The sequence below is a fragment of the Rhinolophus sinicus genome, linkage group LG11, assembly GCF_036562045.2.
Source record: "Rhinolophus sinicus isolate RSC01 linkage group LG11, ASM3656204v1, whole genome shotgun sequence".
Classification (NCBI taxonomy): Eukaryota; Metazoa; Chordata; class Mammalia; order Chiroptera; family Rhinolophidae; genus Rhinolophus; species Rhinolophus sinicus.
The window spans coordinates 20,078,540-20,097,622 of NC_133760.1; the positions used below are offsets into that span (position 1 = coordinate 20,078,540).

Consider the following 19,083-nt stretch of genomic DNA (forward strand, 5'->3'; position numbering starts at 1 on the left):
TTTACAGACGGCCCCACATACTGACCCCAGTGGCGCACGCACATTCCCTCTCACTACTCGGGTGAGGAAACCAACCTCAGAGAGGGTAGGTGCCTCCCTAAGGCTCCCCGCAGAGCTGGGTTTGGACTCTGCACTCTGGCTCCTTCCTGAGGGTCTGTGGGCTGAGAACAGCGGCTCAGGCAACGGGAAGAGCAGGAGCAAAGGTCACCCAAGAACACACCAGGGGAGTGGTCTGGAGCTTAGGTCCAGTGCCCAGGAGGGGGGAGGTGGGATAGGCCAGTGAGGGAGGGCTGGGCCCCCAGGATTTGAATTATTTCTGTGTCCTCTTGGGTCAGCCCCAGAGATGGGGTGAATGACCATGCTTTGAATTAAAAAGGAGTTTCCTGTGGCTGTTGTAGCACATGAACCTAAACTTGGTGGCTTAGAACAACACACATTTATTACTTCATGTCCTGGGGGTCAGAGTCAGAGCAGGAAGCAGAGTCTGAGGGTGGGAGGGGCCTGGAGAAGGAGACCCCCTGCCTTCTGGGGCTTCCCATCCTGTGGAATGGAGACACTCTACTTGGTTCTTGAGTACTCTTTGCCAATTCAAGGCCTGAGGTTGGGAAAGCACCCCCTGCCTATGCTTGCTTGACCTGCCTCTGCAGCCACACCCCTCCCTGAGCTGCCCCTCCAGTGCAGCCCATCTAGGACAGAGCTATTTCCTAGGGCCGGACTATCCCATTGGTTTCACCAACAGACCCAGCTGGGTCCTCTCAGCATATGCCCTAAGCTGGACTCAGAATCAGAAAGATGTTGGGACTGATTGTGGATTCTGTAGCAGCCCTGGGATGAGCCCCTTCCTGAGTTCATGTACCAGCCTGCTGGCTTCGTGCAGTCTGAAATGTCAGTACAGTGTGATGTGCTGTTAAAAGAAAAGCTAGCTCAATCTTTGGCTGCATTAAAAATGTCAGAGCCTTGGATCCCGGGAGGGAAGAGCTCCCTGAGTCCAGGGTGGTCAGACCCACATGGAGCTGGGGGTCCTCCCGGGCACTGGCAGGCCATCTGCCAATTGGCCCCTACGCCTCCATCCTACCCAGGGGTACTATGGGGCCCCTCCCAGCACCATCTCACTTCCTCCCTGAGGTGACGCTATCAGGGTGGATGATTACTGTCCCCACTTCACAGGTGAGGAAACCAAGGCTCAGAGAGGAGTCCCGGCCTGCCCCAGGGCCCAGCTAGAAGTAGGGAACCTGGACTCAGTCCCCTGGGCAGGAAGCTCCATGAGGCAGGGACCTGTCCGCCTGTGGAGGGCTGTATCCCCGCAGCAGCCCACGACCAGGGTGGAGGAGACGCTCAGCAAACACCTAATGGTGGACGGACGATGACTGGGCCCAAAGATGATGCTTTTCGGGGGGTGGGGGACAGGGCTGGACCTGCGGGGGTGTGCATGTGTGATTAACCTGGGAAAAAGCAAGTCTTCCAGGGAAGACTGTCGTAACACAGGAGGACCCAGGACCACCTCTGGGGGCTCCAGGCTAAGTGTTTAACCTGAATCAGTGTCCCAGGAAACATAATGGCGCCTAAATGGAGCGATAGTCCCCAAAGCAACTGGCCCGGAGTCTACAAAAATGTCAGCACTGCGCCCGCTAAAGACAGCAGGTAATCCTGGCCTGGGTCCTGGACCAGGAGAAAACTGCTTATTGACTAAAATGATATGATTGGGGCAAGTGTGAAATCTAAATAAAGTCTGTAGATTAGGTCATAGAACCCAGTAATACGTAACAGTGTTAATTGTCCAATTTGATCTGTATAGTGTGGCTGTGTAAGAAGCTGGTCCCACTCGAAGGAAGCATATGAAATACTTGGGTACAGGGGCATGGCCTCTGCCACTTGCTCAGAGGATAAAATACACATAGAGAAGGAAAGGGAGAGAGAGAGAGAATGATAAAACAAACAGTAAAATGCTAACATTCAGGGATTTGGGTAAAGGAGTTCTCCTGTTATGAGATGTCAGCCCTGCATCCGTGTTAAGTTCCTGGGTGGTCACATTAGGCCTTGCAGGAGGATGTCTTCCTCTTCTGAGGTGCTCGCTGGAGTTTGGGTAAAGGGTCAGAATGTCTGCAACCCTCTCTCATGCGGTTCAGCAAAAAATTCACTTATAGGAAAGAGAATGAGAAAGCCTATGTATTCTACACAGAGGGTGCCCTGAGGTTCACGCAATTTTTCTCAAGGACACAGACCTGCACGCTCACTCCTGCAGCCTAGGGCTTTGAAGGGGTCTGGGGTGGGGGAGGCGGCCGGGAGGGGGCCTCTCTCTCCCCGCCCCCAGCCTCTGCAGGCCCAGCCTGTCTCTTAGCCTTTCTCTCTCTAACCACAAGATGTCTCCGTCGGGCCCTACGAGAAGGTGTTTTGCATTTATTAAAATTTCTTAAAGTTTCTAAGATGTGAATTAAACCATTGCCCTCTCTCTCCCACTCGCTGCTTTTTCTCCCATCCTGGGTGAAGAGTCTTTTTTCTGGGATGTGCTTCCCCTGGTGTGTTTCCTGGGGCTCACCCAGCCCACTTTTCCCTCCACCATCGAATTCCCCATTAGCAGGTCTCTGCTGCCCTCTGGTGTCCATTGCCTATAATACCAAACCCACCCTCTGAGGGGCAGAAACCTGAAAAAGCTTTGCAGTTTTTCCTTGTCCTGAAGGAGTTGGAGTCTCCAAAGAAACAGAACCAATGCGATACCTGAGGAGATTTACTTTAAAGAATTGGCTCATGCGATTGTGGAGGCCGGCAAGTCCGAAATCCACAGGGTGGGCTGGAAACTCAGGTAGGAGGTGACCCTGCAGTTTTGAAGCAAAATTTCTTCCTCTAGGAAACCTCAGTTTCCTCCGGTGACTGGGTGAGACCCATCCCCATTGTCGAGGGTCACTTCCTTTACTTAAAGTCAACTGATTGTAGATGTGACCACTGCTACCAGATACCGTCACAGCAACCCAGGTTTGTGTTGGATGAAATGATCGGTACTATAGCCCAGCTGAGTTGACGCCGAAAACTGACCATTGCAGTTGGTTAACGGAAAAGATTACATTTTAAAGGGAAATTTCCTGTCTCAAATTATGTTTTTCTGCTGGTTTCCAACTTCCACAAAAAAAAAGAAAAAAAGAAACCACCACTCTTTGCTAAGAGAAGGTGCCTAGTATGGCTTCCGAGTGTGAAGGGTGAATGAGAAAACAGACGAACAGGGTTCCGAGCTGCCTGTGACAAGGCTGGCCCAGTAGATGTGGCCCAGTATTATTATTATTATAATGGGAATTTCCTGTTTGAGTAGTTAATGAAGTGGGAAAGAGGGAAGGAGAGAAGAAGGGAGAGCGCGAGAGAGACATCATAGTATCAAGGCTAGGGGTCACATTAGAGCTTTTCTCCAAATGTGCAGAAAGTGAAAAATACATGGTATCAGAACGACTCCTCTATCTCTGGCTCAATCAGAGATATAAAGCAGCGAGGTGAGGGGAAATGGAGCTGAGTCAGTTGGGGCCCTTCAGACATGCTAAAATCCACTTTGAATTTTCAGGGCGTGAGAAGGGTCCTGGCAGGCTGTCCAGTGGGCAGTGGGCATGTGCAGAGGCCTGGGGAGTTGTGATGGGAAGGGGCCAGCGCCTCCACCCCCTGGGGGAGAAGGAAGAGAGGGCTCAGGAAGGTGTGATTGGCCTAAATGCTAGGGGCTGGGGGCAGGACTGAGAAAGGACATTGGATTTGGTGACTGGAGATGTCTTGGTGACCTCAGAGGCAGTGGCTGGAACGGCGAGTGGGAGGGGAGGGAATGGCGAGCGAGGAAAGGCCACTTGTTTGCAAAGTTCTTGTGAGAAAGGGAGTCAGAGGAAGAGGAATAAGGAAATTGTTTGGGGAGAATTTCTCCCTAAGGAGAGGATGCTTGTGTTGAAGCTGATGGGAGGAGCTCGTAGGGACAAAGAGACAGAGCAGAGATGCTTGTGGGACCAAGGACCTGAGAAGGTGCCAGGGGTGGGATCCAGAAACCCCCGCAGTGGGAGGGCGTCTCCTCGACAGTGGCACTTCTTGACGCAGAGGAGACTCAGCAAGGCTTGTGAGTGAGGGAATTAACCAACGGGGTAATCAAGAGTATAAGGCACAGTCCTTTCTCTCCAGGAGCTGGCCTTTCAGTCTGGAAGTTAGAACACCGCCCTTGATGAAAGACAAGAGGAAGCCCAGTGGAGTGTTCCTGGTAAGTGGGTGCAGGGGACGGGTGGGCTGCAGGGAGCTGTGGCATTGGAGGGGAGCTGGAGAGGAGAGGAGAGGACAGGGGACTGAGGTGAAGTGAGAGGTCCCAGAGAAACTGCAGGTCGGCCCACCCCTGCAGGGAGAGTGTGAAACGCAGCAAGAGCATCGTGGAGCTGTGGGCAGTCTGCTCTCCCTGCACCCAGCGTGAGTGCCCTGGGGCTGCCATAGCAAACTGCCACTGACTAGGTGGCTTAAAACAACAGACTTATCCTCTCCCAGTTCTGGAGGCCAGAGTCCAAAACTGAGGTGTCAGCAGGGCCGCTCTCCCGCTGAGAGCCCTAGGGGAGGGTCCTTGCTGTCTCTTCCAGCTCCTGGTGCTCCTCTAATACTGGTGCTGCTTGGCTTGTGGCTGCATCCCTGCCGTTTCTGCCCCTGCTGTCACATGGCCGGCTTTCCTGTGTGTGTGTGTGTGTGTGTGTGTGTGTGTGTGTGTGTGTGTGTGTGTCTGCTTCCTCTTCTATAAGGACCCCAGTCAATGGATTAAAGCTCATCCTACTCCAGTATCCAGTATGACTCAGCTCAGCTAATCTTATCTGCAAAGACCCCATTTCCAAATCAGGTCACTTTTTGAGGTTCTGGGTAGATGTGCATTTGGGAGACACTATCCAGTGCGGTGCAGCCCCCAAGGGTGACAGGTCCAAGACTGTAAGAGGATTTGGTTGTGTGCAGGAACAGTTGTGCCGCACAGAGCAGGGGCACAGGACACCCCCCCCCAACACATAGGAAGAGCCATGTAATGACCCATAGAGCTCAGGGGACTGGTCAGAACCACCATGTGGGAAGTCAGGGAATGTGGCATGCCCAACACAAAGCTATCGCAGGAGGAAGAAGCTAAGTTATGTCTATACATTACTCAGTGCTCCTGCAGGGAGCACCAGACACAGAGAAGTGTGGGGAGGGGGCTGGCCACCAGCACAGCATGGGAGGCGCCTGGGACCAGCCACGGGGGAGCCATCACCACCCTGAGCCCACGTGCAAGGAATAGCAGGGCTTTCTGGCCCATGCCCTGTCCTTTTGCCCTCATACCAGGGACTTCTCCTAAGAACAAGGCAAGTAGATAGTGTCATGATCCCACTAATAGGGGAGAAGACTGATGGCCAGAGAGGTCAAGTGACCTGCCCAAGGTCACACAACAGGGCTGGGGTCTGACATTTGAACCTGTGTTTAGCTGACTCTAAAGACTTTGCTTTTATATATGCTTTTTTAAAAAAAGGCTCTTCATTATGAAAACCTCCAGACATATGCAAAGTGAACAGACTTATACAATGAGTCCCACACAGCAACAGTTACCAGCATTCTGCTATTCTTGTCTCTCCTGTACCTCCCCCCTCTTTCCACACAATCTCTTATCATCGTTGTGGTTATTAGTTTCTTATTTCTTTTCTTTAGGTAAAGTGTAGGTACACAGAAATGCATAACTCTTGCAATTAGTAAAATGTACTATATTTTATGAGTACAATTTTATACATGTTGTTATATTTTCTTTTTGTATTACCTCTATTTTCTTACTTTTCTAACTAAACAGGTAGTTTTTATAATAAGGAGGAAAAACACAATAAAATGATGATAAAAATGTTTAAGATGTTCCTTTGGGCATGTGCCCTGTCCCCTTCATCCAGCTCTAAGGCCTTGAGACATTCCCCCCCCACCCAAATTTACTCTGTACTTTTTCACACACCCCTCCTGAGAAACTGGGTCTTCTAGTACCCTACCCACTAGCCCACCAGGGGAAGGCCAGATGGCCTGCTAGCAGGAGGAGGGGCCTCCACACACAGGACCCACAAACATACCATGTTTCCCTGAAAGTAGACCTATCTGGACCATCAGCTCTAATGCGTCTTTTGGAGCAAAAATTAACATGAGATCCGGTCTTATATAAGACCGGGTCTTATATTATAGTAAAATAACACTGGGTCTTATATTAATTTTTGCTCCAAAAGACGCATTAGAGTTGATGGTCAGCTAGGTCTTATTTTCGGGGAAACACTGTAGCTGGGCCCAGGACAAGCTGCCCTAAATCCAATCCCTGCCACCTCCTGGGGAACCACAACACTACCCGGTTCCACAAAAACCTCCATCTTCAAGGGGTGAGTAAGGGGCTCTCTGGGCCCCCCCTGAGTCAATGCAAGTCTGGGCGAGGCCCTGCTAACCTGCTGGGAGAGGCTGGCCTGGGGAGGGGTTGCCAGGCAACCAGCCTGAAGCTCCTCCCAGGGCAGCTGTGCGTGGCCTGTTGCCCTGGAACCAGGTGGCAGCGTCCCCTGAGCCTGGCCCAGGCAGCTGCTCCCAGCCCCGCCCTGCTTCCTTGGGGCCTGCAGGACCCCTGGGGCCCTGTCCTTATTTCTCAGGACCAGGACAGCTGGTGCCTCTGGTCACAATGAACACTGTTCTCTTCAGGTAAGTGGCCCCGTGCTGCTGCTGGGCCTGCTGGGAGGGAGAATGAGAGGGGTTTTCAGGGCCTGATGTAGCAACACAGATGGGGCAGCTGGGATTGCTCGGAAGGGGCGGAGGGTGGGGTGATAAGGATGGGCTCCCTCTCACACCACACCCACTGCAAGGTTGAGGGATCACAGAGGCTTCCAGAATATGGCCTCTGTTTCTCCAGCACTACTGCCCACAGCTCTGGGTAGCCAAATTCCCAGAGTCCATCTCCACCTTCCCTCGTTGGAAAACCCCTCTTCATGCCCCAAAGTCCCACCAGGCATCACCCCTTCTGTGGGTTTGTCCTGACCCCACTGCCTCCAGCCTCATCCTATCACCGCTCTCTGGCAACTCGCTGGGCCCTCATCCCATTGTTTCTATGCCTGGTTCCTCTGAGGGTGGCAAATTCGAGGGTGTCTCTGCAGCCCCCTGGGCCTCACTCATGAGGATTCTGATTCACAAGTCTGGGCTGAGGGCCTGGGTAACTGCATGCTTCACTTGGGCCTCAGGTGATTCTGATGGAGGGGGGTCCAAGGACCCCACCTGGAGGAACTGATACTTCAGATAGCTGTGTGATCCGGAGCAAGAGACGTCACCTCTCTGGGCCTCAGTTTACTCATTTTAAAATGGTGATAGTAATACAGCCTTACTTACGGGTAATGCATGTGGAATGTTCTGCAAACTGGGAAGTGGTGAATGAGTTAGGATTTGTTAGGAGGAGGACACAGGGCCCTCCTCAGAGTTTCCAGCTTTAGGGATGTGATTGGAGGGCTGTGCATGGGGACTTTGGTCAAACGGAGGAGCAGGGGCTGCGCTAGAGAGGGGCCGGGAGGGAGGTGAGTACCAGCGGCTGTTTAGGGAAGACGAAATTCAGCAGGTCCTCTACTCTTTCCACACACTTTCACTGAACACCTGCCATGGAGAGACCCCAGGCTGGCAGCACAAAAAAATGAGGCAGGAGGCTCCCGTCCCACAACACTGAGGGTGACAGAAACCAAGCACAACCGGAAGTGATCAGGGATGTGCAAGAACAAACTAAAGCTTCAGGTTGGGGGTGGGCGGCAGGGGAGTTGGGGACACATGGAGGGAGCACGGGATTGTAAGGCAGTAAGACTCCTCTGTATGACACTGTGATGGGGGACCCAGGGCATCAGGCCTTCGTCAGAACCCACAGAACGCACAGCGCCAAGAGTGAACGCTCATGTAAAGTATGCATTTTAGTGAATAATAATGTGTCATCACTATTGGCTCATCTTTTGTACAAATGTCTCCAAGTCATGCAAGAGGTTAGTGACAGGGCAAAGTGGGTATGCTGGGGGAGGCGGTACACGGGACATCTCTGTACTTTCCACTCTGTTTTTCGGTACACTTAAACCTGGTCCCCAGAAAGTTCATTAATGTAAAAAAAAAGGCTTCGGGATTCAGAGAAGGGAGAGAAATTTGACAGCTTGGGGAAAAGTTAGAATTGGAGGAATTTCAGAGGGAAGGGGCCATGGCAGCTAGGGAACAAGGAATAACTCTGCCAGGGAGACAAAAGGTCCTCTAAAAGGCTGCAGGGAGGGAGAAGGCCCGGTTTGGAGCCACACCACCTTGGCATTCCCGCCTGGCCACGGGCCAGTTCTCTGACCCAGTGGGTCTCCTGCATCCAGCTTGCTGAGCTGACACCTAACCTTGAGTGTTGTCCCAGGGACCAGATGTCTGGCATGGCGCTTGCCACCTGTGAGAGAGGTGGTGGGTGGGTGAGCCCTGTGTCGCTGCCCAGACGACCCCTCAGGCCCCTGCCTTCCCAGGGACAGCCAGGTGAGGGTGATGGAGAACACAGTGACCAATGCTGAGAAGTACTTTGGCCAGTTCTGCTCGCTCCTGGCTGCCTACACCCGCAAGACGGCCCGGCTGCGCGACAAGGCCGACCAGCTGGTCAAGCAGCTCATTGACTTCGCCAACACTGAGAACCCCGAGATGCGGGTCACCCTGAGGAACCTCGCCGAGGACCTGGCCAAAGTACAAGATTACCGGCAAGCCCAGGTGAGTGGGGTCCCCGAGGACCTGATCCCATTGCCAGGGTTGGGTCAGAATCTTGGAGCCGCCCTGTGGGAGCCACAATCCATACACATCTCCTCCCAAGGTGTCCCCAGAGGTTGGACACTTAACACTATTCCCTCCCTAGGTGTGTGTGTGTGAGGGGGAGGTCACACCTCCCTTTACAGGACTGGGAGCCGGGAGGCTTTGCAGAGTTGGACGAAGCGTGGACAAGGCAAGAAGACCCAAGAAGCTAGTTCTAAGGGCTACTGCTGTGGGCTCCCCGAGTGCCAGGCAGGAGGCACATTCCCCAAGGCCCAGAGGACCTGGAGACGGGACAGACATGGTGGGGGCTGAGGCTATGGAGGCTGCAGCATGTTAGGAAATCATTAAAAACAAAAATCTCCTGCCAGCCCAGAACACTCCTCTCTGTGATTGTCGAAAAGAACAAAACAGCTTTTCTTCTGAATGAGCATTAAACCAGACAGGCGATCCGATTAGTGACGGCAAAGATAGACAGAAACCTCACTCCCCACACAGCCAGGCCAAGAGAACCCCTCCCATGCACATTCTCCAGACAGGTGGTAACTTGTCGTCAGGTGAGGGGACAGCACCATTTGTCACACAAGACTTCCTGGTTCCACTTGGTGATTGGGCAGCCACCTGTATTAACTAACCACTGTTACCGGAAGGAAAAGTAAAATTTCTCACCACTTCTATGACAAGCAGGGGGTTATAGCCTGGAGCCAGGCACCAGGGTGAATCTCCTTAGCCACTAGCACCTTGATGTTTACCTTTCAAAGATATGACTGCCATTCCTGGGTTGTAAAACCAGCAAGAGTTTTCTTTAGCTTTTAAAATGGTTTAGATCTGTCTCAAAGGGACAGAGAATGGAGTCACAATGGCAAGTTTTCTAAAAGAAATGCTTTAAGGCAAGGGATGGGAAGTCGCTTTCCCTTTGGGCACCTGGGAAAATTCATTTTTTTAGATGTGTATTTACCTTTTGAGGGTCATAAGCCTTGGTGAAGGAGCAGGGGCTCGGTGGGGAGCGCAGCTCTCTTGGCTCAGCTGGTGAGCCAGATTTTCAGGGGCAGCCATCCTCAAGGCATCAGCCTCACCTGGGAACTTGTTAGAAATGCAGATTTCCAGGCCACACCCTTGACCTGCTGCTGAGTCACGACGGTTGCCTCCCACAATCAGGGTTTTCAGGAGCCCCTTGGGGGCACCCCTAGGCCTGCTCTAGTGTGACACGTCCTGATTCCCAACAATGTCGGCAGCAGGGTAAGCACTTCCTCAGCATTAGCTTTAATTGTGATTATTACTATTACTGATGTTGTTTATTAAAGTGCCTAGTATTAGGCTTGGCATGGAGACAGTAGCTCAGTGCATCCCCCTCGCCCCCTGCTGCGAATCCCAGGCTGTTCTGTGTCCTGAGCAGGTCTGTCTAGCCCCCCCCACCCCACCCCCCCGGGGCAAGATCCTAAGGCAGTTTGGAGAACGGAACTAGTGATGGGTCTCATGGAGCTGACATGGTGCCCTGGATGGATACAGTCATTACACCCATTTTACAGGCGAGGAAACAAGGTTCGTCAAGATGAACTGTATTTCACGAGCCCTTGGGAGACAGAGCCCTGAGCTAGACCGGTACTCCCAACCCTGAAGGGTGAGGGAGGGTGAGGGTGCCCCCCACCCACACACACACAAGCTCCTACCATGCAGCTCTGTGTGTGTAGACGGCTCTCTATACATGCAGGCTGGAGGCCACGCAGTCACCAGGCATCTCCCTGGCCCTGCCTGCTCTGATTCTCCCCCAGGTCGAGAGGCTGGAGACTAAGGTCGTCAACCCCCTGAAACTCTATGGGACGCAGATAAAGCAGACACGGGTGAGCAATGGCACTGCAGAGCGTCTGGGTTTGAATGCACTGAATCCCTAGAAAACGGCCCTCTTTCCTTCTGCCCTTAGGCCGAGATCAAGAAATTCAAACATGTCCGGAATAATGAGATCAAACAACTGGAAAAGCTGGAGAAACTGAGGCAGAAGTCGCCTTCCGATAGGCAAATGATTGTATCCTTCCCTGGAGTTGGGCCTGGGGCCTCTGGACCAGGGTGGCCATGGCGCCCTCTGGTGGGGGCTGCTGGTTAACCTGGCTCCTTAACAGCATTTTTCTTAGTCTCAGGTGAGGGCCACATGTCTGTCTGGGCAAGATAGAATTGCACACAGGTAATGAATGACCTCACAAAATGGCGAGGTGAGCTTTTCCTTGGGCAGGTGTGTGCTGGACCCTGAGCTGGGGATGGGAGAGTTGGAGGGGGTGTGGGGGGAAGCTGGGGGCCAGGAGCCCTGGGCTCTGTCTCACCACTGACACTATTCAGCAGGTCAGCAGTCACTCCCCTTCTCAAGTTACCTATTTAACACTCACTCCAGGTAGGCACTTCTAGATGAGGAAATCCAGGCTAAGAATGGTAACTTCTCCAATGTCACACGGGTGAGTTAATAGGCCAAACCTGAGACTCAGCTGAGGCACCTGACTCTAAAAATCTGGGTTCTTCATGTGCCTGTGTAAAGTCAGGTCATATAGATGTCGATGGAAGGAACCAAGGAATTAATTACCTTAGAGTGTTCCACAGGCTAGAATTAATTATTGTCTAACGTGAAGCCCTGTTGTAATAAAAGCTCAGCTAGTGCCCACTGTTGAACTCTTTCAACAATCCTCCAAAGCAGGTCTTATTACTGTCCCATTTATAGGCCAGGAAATTGAGGCTCAGAGAGGTTAAGTGAGTTGCCCAAGGTCACACAGCTAGCAAGCAAGTCTGTCCAAGCAGCACCTGCCCCTTTAGCGGTGGTTATACTTGGCCATTCCTTTGATGACCAAATTGGCAAAAAACACCCAGGAGGCAGGAGAGCTGGCCCACAAGCAGGGCAGGAGACAGAATGATCCAGAATGGAACCACTGCTGATACTTTTTATCACTGGGGCAGGCGGAGACTAGTGTGCAGAGGGCCTCGGTGGATGCCAGCCACACCACCCACCAGCTAGAGGAGACGGTGGACGCCTTTCAGAAGCAGAAACTGAAGGACCTACAGGTAGGGGTGGTCGGTCCTTTGTTGGAGGTACTGGGGCCTGCCTCATGCATGTGTGTGTGCCCATGTTTCCCCTGTGTGAGTGTGCACACATGTGTATGTGTGTGTGCACATGTGTGTGTATGCTGTGTGTGTGTGATCGTGTATGTGAGCTTGTGGCCACTCAGCTCCAGGACAGTTAATCCTGGTCTAATCCTGGCTGCAGGGGTAAGAGGCCGGCTGCTCAGGGCAGCTGTCCTGCACAGCTGGCCTGCCCGGAAGCCAGCATTCAGCAGCCCTGCCCTCTCAATACCCAGGCCCAGCTCCCCACCAGGAGAACTTGGCAGAGTTTATCTCCCCGGGCCCCTTTTGTTTCCACACAAGGACCCACATAACTTGGCATGACTTCCTCCATGAAGCTCTAAGCGCATGGGCGCTTCCCTCCTTCCCCTGGATGCTACCCCACCGCAACCCAGAACCCTGGGCCCAGAGCCTGGCCCCTTCTTATAAGAGGGCCTCAGAACATTGGGATCTTGAAGGACACACTGATCACAAAGGCCCCTCACCCACTTGACCCCTCTCTAGTCCATTTACCAAATTGCAGCCCCAAGGATCTCACAAAAGGCAGCTCCAATTTGTCACTCCTGGGTTCCACACAGCCCCGTGGCCTCCCTTGTGTAAGGATAAAGGCTGAAATCCACCCTGTGGCTCCCGAAGCCCCAGCCCAACCCTCCAGCCTCATCATGGACACACCACTCCAGGCTCAAGTGCACTGAGCCCCTTGGCACCTCAGGGACTTTGCACAGGCTGTGCCCTGTACCATGAAGTCTCTGCCCTTACTCTGGCTTGAGCTGTAACACTCCTCATCCCTCAGGAAACTCGCCTGACCTCCAGAGTGGTCCAGCCCCATTGCTGATACCATGCTCTGCTCCCTCCGGGGGCAATTAGCCCAGTGGGTAGATTAATTGTATCTTTAATTCACTGATTAATCTAACAATCGTTGAATACACACCTATTATGTGCCAGTCACTATGTCTGAAGCTGAGGACACCATAGCCAGCAAAGTGAGGCCCCTGTCCCCATAGAGTTAACACCCTGCCTTGCCACAGGCCCCCAGTGTGCCACGTGCCACTCATCAGGGAATGGAGGGCATAGTGGAGAACTTGCTGTCCCATGCCTGCCTCCCACACCACATGGCCACAAGGCAGACCCCTGCATGTCATGTCCCCTGCTGGGTCTCGGGCACCAGGTCCAGGGCTTGGCACTTAGCGGTACTCAGTTAATATTTGGGAAATGCATGAATAAATGAACAAATACACAAGTGAGTGAAACAGTGGTAATTAGTGCTTCAACATCTACCCTGTTTCCCCGAAAATAAGACTTAGCCGGACAATCAGCTCTAATGTGCCTTTTGGAACAAAAATTAATATAAGACCGGGTATTATATTATATTAGATCCGGTATTGTATGATATGATATGATATGATATGATATGATATGATATGATATGATACTATATGATATTATATTATAGACCCGGTCTTATATTAATTTTTGCTCCAAAAGATGCATTAGAGCTAATTGTCCGGCTAGGTCTTATTTTCGGGGAAACACGGTATGTTGCAGGCAGGACCTAAAACCACCAGCTGACCTTTTTTAACCCCTGATGTTTGTGAGGCCTGAAAGCGCGGCCCCACGGGGTGCCAGTCAGAGCACACCAGATTCTCAGCCCCCCCCACGGTAAGGGCCCAACAGAAGCATGCCGTTTAAAGTGGGTATCCTTTCCACTTCTGGGGTTAACTTTGTAAGAGAAGCTTATCCAAACCACCCGCTAAAAAGCCTTCCAAATTTTAAGAGAGAAAATCCAGACCTTGAAATAATGATTACCACTATATTGGTTTTCGGTCCCACTTCTAATAAAACGATTACATTTGCAGAACAGCTCTCCAGCTTATATAAAAGGATGTAAATGACGCTTTCATACAGGGGTTCACATACCTGAGTGCACATCAGAAGTCACCTGGAAGCTTCCTTAAAAATGCAGACGATGGGTCCACCTTGGATTCCCATTGGGTGGGTCTGGGTGGGCTGGAGAATTGGCATTTCTGACAAGCTCCCAGGGGGGGCTAGTGCTGATGTGGGGAGCACGGACTGAGGGCTAACTAAATCTCTGTGAACTGGGGCCACCCTATCCCTAAAGTGCAGATAAATAAACTGGGGCTGGAGAGGAGAAATCATTCCCCAGGCCCCATGCCAGTAACAGCAGGATGAGGCCTTGACCCCACCTCTTGATTCACAGCTACTATCACCAGCGCTGCCTCCCAGGGGCAGGAGAGGAGGAGGCAGGAGGCAGGTAATTCCATGAGTCTTGGGCCTGTCTCCTCTTACTTCTCCTAGGCTGCCTTGCAGACTTCCTCTGGCCCACCTCTCCCAGGTGCTTCCCATGTTACCTGAAGTGCCCTGTTTCCAAACTGCAGGCTCCTCTCCCAGCACCAAGCCTGTGTCCTGGTAGGACTCCACACACAGTGGGAGCTTGTGCCAGGTTCCCCACACACACATACACATAGTAGGAGTCTCCTCTCAGGCCTGACACACAGTAGGAGTTTGTGCTAGGCCTGCACACAGTAGGAGCCCCCACTGGGGCTGAACATGCCGTAGGAACTCTGTAAGAGCTTTCTGAGCCAAGACAAACCATCTGATCAAAAAGAGGCCAACATCTCTATCACTAATTACGTTTTGACAAGCCAACTCGTCAGGCTGCGGCGGGGTGGGGGGGGCACTGGGCCGAGCAATGTCAATCAGCAGCAACCCCTCCCTATCCTGGAGGACCCACTCCAGCCCATGGATGACAGAGGCTGAGGGTCTGTAGCCATCAACCTTTGCAAACACCTGTCCTCAAAATGAGAGGAGCAAAGGCTGAGTGGATGAGCCCAGGTTGACAGAGCAGAGAAAAGGATGCCCTCAAAAAGTCTTTGCTGAGAAACAAGGCCTCTACATTTCTGGAACAATCCCTGTGCAAGGCAGCTTTTGAATGGGGATGCATTATCTGTTCAAACAAACACAAATTAAAAATGACATACTGACCAAGGGCCTGTCCCCATAAGGACAACTAACATCCCTCACCCGCCAGTCTGTCTACATGCGGGGTCACCGACCCCAGGACTCTCCTTCTGAGAGTGTTCCTTCTGTGTTTTGGGCTTCTCTCCCCATAGAAAATTTTTTCGGACTTTGTAACTATTGAGATGGTCTTCCACACGAAAGCAGTGGAGGTATATTCCAGCGCCTTCCAGGCCCTGGACAACTATGACCTGGAGAGAGATGTAGAGGTAGGTGACACACGCCCTCTGTTCTGTTTGGTGGCACCATGGGGCTGAAGTCGGTTTAGGTTCTGTCTTGATAGAAGCGGTTTCTGTTGGCAACATTTTGCAATTTTTATAATATGGAAGACTCATTTTGATGAACTATTTTAAACATCTGCCCCTGGGTGTCAAACCTAGAGCTGGGGAATTTCCAAACACGTTCTCGCTGGAATATCTATGTGTCTGTCATCACCTGGGTGTTTAAATCCAAACAAATGAGTCAACAACGACAGAAAGCCTCTCCAGACTGATGATGCTCAGTATTGTTTGGATATAGACAAGGTGCTTGTTACCCTGCCTGAGCGGGTGAAAATCCAGCATGCACTGTCTGAGTGACTATTGCGCCCCACATCGCACAGCAGTCACTCGTGATTTCCGTTTGTGGCTCTGAGGTTGATAGGACCAGCTCCAGGTCCTCCTTTGCATCAGTTTTCGGTCAGTAGCTGGGGCTGCAGTCCTTTCACAGGCTTCTTCACGCATGTCTGGTAGATGATGGCTGTCATCTGGGTCCAGGACAGACCACATGATTTGCAAAGCTCAGTGGAAAATGAAAATGTAGGCCCTCTGTTCAGCAATTATTAAGAATTTCAAGATGGCGACAGCGGGTTCCTTCTGAGCTTGGACGACTGCAGGAGCCATACACCCACAAAGTCCGTCCTGTCTGGGTCCTCAGTGGGGTCTGCAGCTCAAAACCTACCTGTGGCCTCTCCACGTGGCACGGGCTTCCTCACAGTGGATCTTGGACGGCCACTGGTCCAAGATCGATCATCTGAGAGAGCCAGGCAGAAACTGTATCACCTTTTATGACCTAACCTTAGAAGAAACTTAGTGTCGTTGCTTCTGCCACATTCTATTCCTTACCAGTGAGTCACCACGGCCCCATTCAAGGGGAGACGTGAATTCCAAGACTTTGTAGGTAAACTTTAAAACCACCCCATGAAGTTAAAGGCAGATCGAAGGCACTCTTGTGCATTCACTCATCTGTGTGATATTCCTTTAGGGGTAAGAGTGACCTCTCATTTTCCCTGTGCGACCATGGGCATGTTACCTAGCCTCTCAGGGCCTCGGTCGATAAAACAGGATGAAAATGCCCACTGACCGGGCTGTTGTGGATCACACAGAATAACCAACAGGAGGCTCTCAGATAGGTCGGTGCAGGTGGGGGCTCCAGCAGTGTTAGCTGTGCACTGGCCTTCTTGGCACCATCTTCCCTTCCCACCCCCTCTTTGTTTCCTGATTGGATCTAACCCACCTGGGTCTCTCCTCGTCAGGATTTTAGAGCCAAGATGCGTGGAGTTTGTGGCCATTACAATGCTCAGCCGCTCACGGATACCACCCTCTCAGCAGCGGTCCCATGGTCTCTCCCAGCCCAGGTGAGCACTAGGGGTGGGGCTGTCAAACCTGTGACAAAGTGAAGTGACCTCGGGGAGGCCTGCTGAGAACATGGGTTGGAAACGAGTCGCTGAGAAAGAGGCGCTCCTGGAAGAGTGGGGAGGGCTGCTGGCGAGTCTGACCTGGACTTACCTGGAAGAGCGGAATCAATAAACCTCGGAACCCAGGGTTGCTGCCGCCACGTGTCCCGAGCGCCCCCTAGAGGCATCCTGTAGTATGTCCACTTGAGGAGAGGGCTCTGGAAGGCGCTCTTCCGCCTCCTAGCGCTCATCCCGGTGGGTGTCAGAAGCCAGCATTTCTCAGACTTTAGGAAATACGGTGCATGTACTACTGTGACCTCACGAGCCCAGTGAGGCCTGCGATCAGGCACATTTATAGTTCTGCAGGGAAACCTCTGAGAATTTAGCCAAGTAGCTGAGACTCTAAGCACCCTCCGGACAATTGGGTAGGTTCACTCACTCAGTGGGTGGGAGGCGAGGCAGGAGCTTGCCCCACAATGTGTGAAGGGGGTACAGGGTGTCTCTTAGCTTTCTGAATAATTCTCTCTAAAGGCAGTGGCGGAAGTACAGCCCTCAGCCAGGTTGCCTGGGTCCACACCCACTGCTCCAAGCTGAGTGACATTAAGAAAGTTCCTTAACCTCTCTGTGCCTTAGATTCCTTACCTGCAAAGGGGGTGGGGGTGGGGGGCTGATAACAGTACCCCCCTCATAGGGTTGGACAAATCTACACGAAGCACTTAGGAAATGCTCGATAACTTGTGGCCTCATTATCACTGATGTTGCTGTGGTGATGCTGCTGCTGATGATTTAGAGGGATCGGAGCATCATACGGAGCCAGAGGAGAGAAGAGGAAGCGAGTAAAGACCATCCTGCCGAGGAGGACCCCGTGGATGACCTCAAGGGACTGGGCTGGGACTCCATCAATAGGATGAAAGCTCCCCACATGGAAAAATAGGGGCTGACCCTGAATGCTCAGGGGGCTCTGCTGTGTACCCCCAGCAAGTCACATGTCCTCCGAGCCTCAGCTTCCTCACCTGGCAACAGGGACAATAGTACTCACCTCCCAGGTCGCTCCGGGGATCACTGTGCCTTGCATGGTGCCTGATGCATAATAGGTGCTCAATAAATGTGGGGTGCACCTCAAATTGACTTGGGCTGGCTCTCATTTCTCATCTATGACCTGGGGATTTGGGTGTTTAAACCCTGTGTGCATGTCAGCGTCCAAATTCCCTCCTTTTATAAGGACACAAGCCCCAGTGAAGTAGGGATCCACCCTATCTAGTATGATCTCATTTTAACTAATTACATCTGCAGAGACTGTGTTTCCAAATAAGGCCACATTCGGAGGCCCTGGGAGTTAGGACTTCAATGTATAAGTTTGGGGGGGAGACATGATTCACCCCATAACACATGAACATGATATGCAGGGATTACCTTGGGACAAGCAACACATCATAGAAGTCCAGGGAGGTGGAGGGGTTAGGCAGGTGAAGGTAGGGGTGGGTACATGATTTTCTCATCGGCAAAGTGGGGAACACAAAACCTTCCTCATGGGATCATTGTAGGATTAACGTCCTCACCACGGTGACTTTTATTACCCCAAATTCAGGTCCATGGCACCTCCTCAGGGAAGCCCACCCTGATTCTACCCAGGAGAACACTCCAAAAATAACTAAAATATTCTGTATTTTCTATATAATAGGTAACTTATAGAATAACATATTCATTGATTGTATTATGTAGTACATATAGTCACATTTTAGGCTATATGTTTTCTCTTATACTTTATAACTGTAAGCATATGTATGTGCACACACACACACACACACACACACACATAAATGTACTTTTTTTTTAACCTCAGCTCTGTCCCAACCCCACTGCTAGTTTCTAAAGGAAAATAACCTTGTTTATTCATCTGGTGGTCCCGGACCCTGATGGTGCCTGGCACATAGTAGGTGTTCATTAAATGTGCCCTCTGGCCCAGTGCACCCAGAGACCAAATGTTCCTAAGTGCAGGGTTGGATAGTTGGCCAAGAGCCTTCTCCTGCACTACTATCTCCTTGCGGGGGGGGGGGTGGGGGGGTGTCACTTGGAAAGTGGCGACAAAATTTCTACTCTTTTTTGGGGCCACCAGGTGGGAGGTGGCATGGGCAGGGACAGAAGGAGCATGACTTTTGGGGTCTCTCTGAACTACTGGATTGACCGTCTTCCTCCCTGTGTGTTTCTTGCTTTTCACTCCTAGTTACTGAAAGCAAACTCACCCCACTGTTCCCTGAGCAATCTGTGCAGATATCTGAATATGGGAGAAGAGAGCAGTCACTTCTCATGACATAAAAAATGGCTTCATGAGTAAGACCCTGGTCCCACATATGGGAAGAGCTGAGATGTTTCTTTAAGAGAAGCAGAGCTTTTCTGGCGCTGTGGCAAGAAAGAGCCTGGTAACATGGGGCAGACGGACGTGTTCCACAGGAATTTAAGGGAAAAAAGTCACTCAGAGTGTTCCAGAAATATCAGTGCAGTTTTAAGTTCAATAAGGTCAGAAGTAAAGGTTACAACTTGAAAAA

At 51.7% G+C, this 19,083-nt stretch overlaps 1 protein-coding gene across 1 annotated transcript; it reads left to right on the forward strand.

Moving 5' to 3' along the window:
- The first annotated feature begins 6,501 nt into the window (after positions 1-6,501).
- CIBAR2 (CBY1 interacting BAR domain containing 2) lies at positions 6,502-17,665 on the forward strand. The gene is made up of 9 exons (XM_019747096.2): positions 6,502-6,663; positions 8,478-8,712; positions 10,521-10,589; positions 10,670-10,771; positions 10,878-10,883; positions 11,686-11,790; positions 14,979-15,092; positions 16,397-16,498; positions 17,328-17,665. Exons 1-9 carry the CDS (start codon positions 6,644-6,646, stop codon positions 17,469-17,471), a joined length of 897 nt encoding a protein of 298 aa, XP_019602655.2. The 5' UTR covers positions 6,502-6,643; the 3' UTR covers positions 17,472-17,665.
- Positions 17,666-19,083: the final 1,418 nt, after the last annotated feature.